This window comes from Carlito syrichta, unplaced genomic scaffold, assembly GCF_000164805.1.
Source record: "Carlito syrichta isolate Samal-C Ts95f unplaced genomic scaffold, Tarsius_syrichta-2.0.1 Scaffold311768, whole genome shotgun sequence".
In the NCBI taxonomy this organism is placed as follows: domain Eukaryota; kingdom Metazoa; phylum Chordata; class Mammalia; order Primates; family Tarsiidae; genus Carlito; species Carlito syrichta.
Genome location: NW_007255864.1, coordinates 265,601 through 271,600, shown reverse-complemented (window position 1 = coordinate 271,600; position 6,000 = coordinate 265,601). Strand labels below are relative to the sequence as shown.

Below are 6,000 nucleotides of genomic sequence, written 5' to 3'. Positions count from 1 at the left end.
ACTCCTGTCTGGGCGACTGAGTGAGACGCCAACTCAAAAAAAAAAAAAAAAGAAACAACAAAAAAGAAAAGTATTTTAAAAAGAAGGTAAAAGTCAGGATTTCTACCTCCTTAGTTTGACCTAAGCCTCATCTATTCAATGTTAGAAGAAATCAAGGCCAGAAGAAAACAATAAACTCTTAAAAAAAAATTGCCTGGTGTATAAACTTTAAAAACCACTTTTCAAATAATCACAAATTTAGACAAAAGGTAACTAGCCCAAAGATTACTTAGATGTTTTTCTAAAATTAGACATGGGTGAAATTGTTCAATGCTAGTGTGGGTGCAAATCAGACAGCATCAAGTGACAGGAAACGCAGCTCACAAGGTCTACCACCAAGAAGCTCACCTGAGTATGAGATGACAGAATACATGGAGAGGGTAAGAGTTAAAGAGGGATGATTACTGTGAGAATCAGGTTTCTACTAGATGCTACGTACGTCCCTTGGGAGGAGGATCTATGTCTCCATCATAGAACAATGTTTGATAAATACTTGTAGGAGTCTAAACTGAAAGTGGCACTTGGGCTGGATCCTACAGGATAAATAATTTTGAATAGTACAAAGGAAGGCAATAAGCGTTTTAGGGTCAGGCTTCAGGTTGCTGGGGAGAGGAAGGCTCAGACACAGGAAAGAGCATGGTATGTTTTTCATTTAACTATGCTTTTCTTTAAAACCAAAAAAGAACTGTATTAAAGCATTCAGCATAGGCATCAGCATTACTAATTTTTTAAAAATGGCTATTAAAGCAAAATTTAAAAGTAGTGTAATCCACTAGATTGATTGTTCACTAGATCTTTATGACTAATTATTGGTTACTTTTGGTCCTGGTTTTATCTCTCATCTTGGATAGAACCACAATCCTAAAACTCTTAACAGTAAGGTGACTAACTGGCCAGGCCAGAATTCAGAATTTTATGTTGAGCAGTAGTAGGAAAAGAAATTAGATGTGGGTAACTGAGACAATGTGATAACTGGTACAAACATGAGAGAACATAAGATGATGATGAATTTGGTTTGGAAAAATGGATTATAAGTTGCCAGCAAGACATCCAAATGGAGATAAAGACTCCAGGGTAGGAGACCAGAATCTGAGATCCAGATCTTAGAACTATTTTCATAAAATCCAAGCTCCTGAGGCCAAAACTTATCAATTACCTAAAGAAGTAATTGCAGCGGGAGACCACATCCTAAGCCAGTGCCTAGCATGCCTTGAAATGAGGTTAACATGAGAAAGAGGCAAAAATGAACAAAATGCAGAAGTCACAGCAAAAGTAGGAGGTGGAAAAGCAGAATTATGTTATGTCATTTAGACCAAGGGGAAGACAGTCTCAAAGCCAGACAGGTCAGAAGAGCAAATGACTTGTGGTAAAGGAGAATGTGAGCAGTGCAGGCCACAATATTTGGTGGGCATGGGTCACAGGTATCCTTTCAGACAACAGTTTTGATAGAAGGATGGAATTAGACGCCAGATTATAACAAATTAGGGTAAACAGAACCAAAGGGTGAGCATCATGTGTTCCAGAAGTAGAAGAATAAGAGGGGAAAAAATAGAACAAATGGTAAAGCAAACAAGATGGACATAGATTTATTTTTAAATCGGGAAGACTGAACCTTTGACGGTAGAGAGAGAAATCTGAGAAGGGGAACTGGCAGGACTACAATACGAGGAGCTGAAGTACAGCAGGAAAGTATTCGGGAGCTAAGAAGGACACTAGCAGCAGGAGGATGGCTTGAACATCAAGGAAGGGTCACTCTTTCACTGAGGCTGTTTCAGAGGCAGACCTGTATGGCCAAAAGTGGAGGTTACTAAGGTCACACCACCAGCTGATATCAACAGGCAAGGATGCTTGTAGGTCAAGAATCCCTGGACTTGGAATCTAATCCGAGCTTTGAAAGGCTGAGCCAGGTTTTTAAAAATATGTATGTATATGGATGGATGGATGGATGGATGGATGGATGGATGGATGGACGGACAGACTGATTGGAGTCAGAGTCCCATTGTGTCACCCAGGCTGGAGAGCAGTGGTACCAATCATGGCTCACCGCAGCCTTAACCTCCTAGGCTCAGGAGGTTTTTCCACCTCAGCCTCAGTCCCGAGTAGCTAGGACTGCAGATGTGTGCCACTATGCCCAGATGATTTTTTTTTTTTTTGTAGACACAAGGTCTCGCTATGTTGTCCAGGCTGGTCTCGAACTCCTGGGCTCAAGTCATCCTCCTGCAGTGACCTTCCCAGGTGCTAGGATTATGCATAGGATTGAACCACTATGCCCAGTCTGTGATAACCACCATCAGAGAATGGTTGTGTAAAATAAATGAAGTACCAAATGAAAGGACCCAGCACACTGTAGAGAAAACTACTTATTTTACTGTATCTCATAGGGAGCAACTATTCTTTATCTCCATTTCACCTGTCTGGCAAAAAGGAGGTACTCAATAAATACCTACAAAATAAGGAGTCCAAGATTAAAATAAAAAGAGAAACAAGTGAGGAATGGTAGAAAGGGGAGTAGGGAGAAGGAATGCAGCTGCCAGGTACTCAATGAACATCAACACATTTGTTAATGAATCTGAAACTCAACAAACTCAAAGTAGAGGTTTACAGAAAGGACGTCGGTTCAGCACAGTTTCTTCAGGAGCAGGGCCAGGGAGGTAACTGAGGTAGAAAACCAAGCAGCAGGGCAGGCTTGAAGCAGGACAGCACAAATTTGCAGTAGGTCAAGGAGCACAATTTTATACCACCTTTAAGCATGGTCTATTCTAACAGCAAAGAAGCCAGGCTAATGAAGAAAACTCATTTTAAAATCTTTCTAGAAAGCGCTGACCATTCAATAAGTATAATTTCTAGTAAAAGAAATTAGAATAAAGCATTTCTTCATTCATTTCCCCCGTAAATATGTCAAGTGAAGCTGATTTCCTCTAGAACCTTCAGAGTTGCCAAGGAGATCTCAACATACAGGTAAGATTCCCACCAGTGCCTTAATTCAAGACAGGGAGGTAACAAACATATATATTCATTGGGAGAATAACTTAGCACCTGGCACAGGTTATGTATGTCAAGGATAGTGAGGTGGGGAGAATCATGAGGGTCTACATGTTTTAGGTCGATGGGCTGGGGGGAAGGGAAGTATTCAAGGAAAGAATATTTGGTAAACTTGAAACAAAAGTAAAATTTTGGGGATTATGGTGAGGGTGACTGTAAACAGTGGTGGTGACAGAAATACATACCAGGATATTGTGTGGGAATGAACACTTTTGAGAGCTTGCTTGTCAATTTCAGTGATGCTCTAACTTAAAATTATAGAATCTTCTTTTGGGAAAAGAACCTGGGGTTTTATAGACTATTTATCTAAACATCTTTTCTAAAAATATTATGAGGAAGTAATATTAAAATTAATTACTTAAATAAGGGCATTAAAAAGGGAAACCATCTTTTGCAGTCACTTCAGTTTCTTAATAAATTATTTTAGGAGTAATTACCTACCTATTTTGACTCTCCCCCTCTCAGGACCTTCTCCCATTACTAGGATATTTGCTGGTTTCTAGAAACAAAAATAGAGCATTCAAATTACTATGTTTATTCTTTTGACATGCTCTAAAATGGAGAAAAGTTCTTTTATAATATGAGAATATCATTTCTGTATTTTCATAAAAACTATAATCAAATATTAAGCAGCTTCTATATAATTAAAGCATTAGACACACTTTAAGTAGCACTAACTTTATATAAACATCCTTGCCATGGAAACATAACTGTACTTTCAAAATTATATCATACAAATACTTACAAAGCAATTAAAGCTACCATTTCTATTCACCCCACAGAAAAAGCTAATAATAATAATAATTTTAAAACCTGCACAAATTATAAACTGTCTGCTTACTGCCCACAACAAAATGTTTACGTGGTTAAAAATTTTTATACAAAATTTCAAACCACAACATAATTGCCTCCATTTAAGTAATCAAATGGAATATTCCTTCTTACTTATTTCTAAAGTACTGGAAAAAAAAAATGACCAACATTTAACAGACTTCATTAAAATTCATACATCAGCTATCATACATGTAAAAGTGAGAGATTCCAGATACAATTTCAAGATGTAGGAAAATAAAAACCAAGGCTGATACAGAGTTCTGTAAAGAAAGAGAGGTTGCAAACGTATCTGCCATCTTTCAAGTCATCCTAATCTGGAAACAGAAACCATGGAGATCAGCTTTTGCGCGGTGGGAGGTGGAGAGGGCCTCAAGTAAATCTTCTTTGTAAACCCTTTGGAGAGAAAGTGTATGTGTTTTTAACTTATTAGATTTGATTCACTTATTCAATCAATGAATGTATTTTTAGGTCTTCTAGGGACAAAGAACCATGCTAAGCATTAAGAGGAAAAGCAGAAGCAGAGGAAAAACAGAGGGAGTAAAAACCAAGTTCCTAATCTCTAGAAGCTCAAATATAAGGAGAAGGAGGCTGGGCACAGTAGCTCATGCCTGTAATCCCAGCACTCTGGGAGGCTGAGGTGGAAGGATTGGGAGGATTACTTGAGCCTTGAGCCTAGGAGTTTGAGATCAGCCTGGCCAACACAGGCCCCATATCTACTCGCAAATTTTTCTTAATTAAAAAGTAGAAAGAAAATTAAAAAGTACTGTAAATATTAGAAGATAGTGAAATGTATGAATTTTAGAGAGGACTGAGGTCTTGGTTTAGAGATTCAACTGTATTATTTTTAACATCCTTTCCAATTTGCTGATTTTTAAAAAACATTTCAATGAAAAGAACAAGCACTAAAAAAAAAAAAGAAGAAACAAACTTCAAAAGAGGAAGTGCTTAACTGGAGGTATCACTGTTAAGGGAGATGTGGGGGGGGCTGGGAACAGTGTTCAGTAGCTGAAAATGAGCAGGAATCAGCATGGCGGCATAGAGGAAGGGCAAGGAGCTGCAGGAGGTGGAGAACCTGTGAACAGGGACGCGTGAGACACACAAGTCAGACTTGATGGGAACGAGAGGGCTCACGTTGAGGGAGGAGAGTCAACCTAGACTCTGGGCAGTCTCACATGTTGGGTGATGTGATCAGGTGCCGAGATTGCGGGGGAGGGGACAAAGGAAACACAATCGGATGTGAGGTGCTAAGAGTTCTATCAGCATCTTGTCAGAGGAGATGGAGAAACATACAGGACATGTGGAATTGACCAGCATTCCAAAGGAGGAAATTAATAGGACTTTGTGGCTAATCACCTTTACAAAAAGGGTGATCAAGATGTCACCAAGGCTCTGCATTTATGTGAGTATAAGACATAATGGTGCCTTTTATGAACACAGAAGAGTTATGAGAGGTCATGGTTTAGGGTGGGAAACAGCAAAGAGAAGGAGGTGACATGCTAGGCTGAAGGAGTGTGAGGCCCTGTGCCACACCAGCCAGGGGAGTAGCACAGGAGGTTTTGGATGTGAACATCACTGTCACCAGGGTATGATTCTTGAAAACATGAGATGGGGTTGGGTCACCAGAGCAGAAAGAAGAAATAGCATCTGGGAAAACTGAGCTGTCAAAACTCAGGTTTGGCAACTATTTATCAAAGATCCACTATGTATAAAACATATTTCAGATTTCCAGGAAATAAAGAGAAATAAAGCATGAAGACTTTGACTTTAAGGAGCTTAAATCTAGTAGGAAAAGACAGCATTTAAGAATACAAGGCAGATTATGAAAAGCACTAAAATAGAAAGAAAAATTGCTGGGAAGGAATGATCCTTTTATTGAACATCAGGACAGTCTCTAGGAAGATGACATCAGATGACTAAGTAAGAATGACTAAGATTTTGATACACATAAATAAAAGAATAACTTCTTAGGTTCATGAAACCTTGCCGGTCACATAAAAACACAGACATAGTATCTTGAATGCCTATGTGTATTCTGATGTGACTAGAGCACAGAATGTTGGGTGTAGCAATACAATGGGAAAACCA

General features: G+C 38.9%; 1 protein-coding gene across 1 annotated transcript in view; it reads right to left on the bottom strand.

Moving 5' to 3' along the window:
* Positions 1-6,000, bottom strand: part of CDK19 (cyclin dependent kinase 19) — a 127,104-nt gene that overhangs the window by 24,005 nt on the left and 97,099 nt on the right. The window contains exon 4 of the mRNA XM_021718055.1: positions 3,523-3,580. Within this exon, the coding sequence (XP_021573730.1) occupies positions 3,523-3,580 (58 nt within the window). The remainder of the gene's footprint in view (positions 1-3,522; positions 3,581-6,000) is intronic.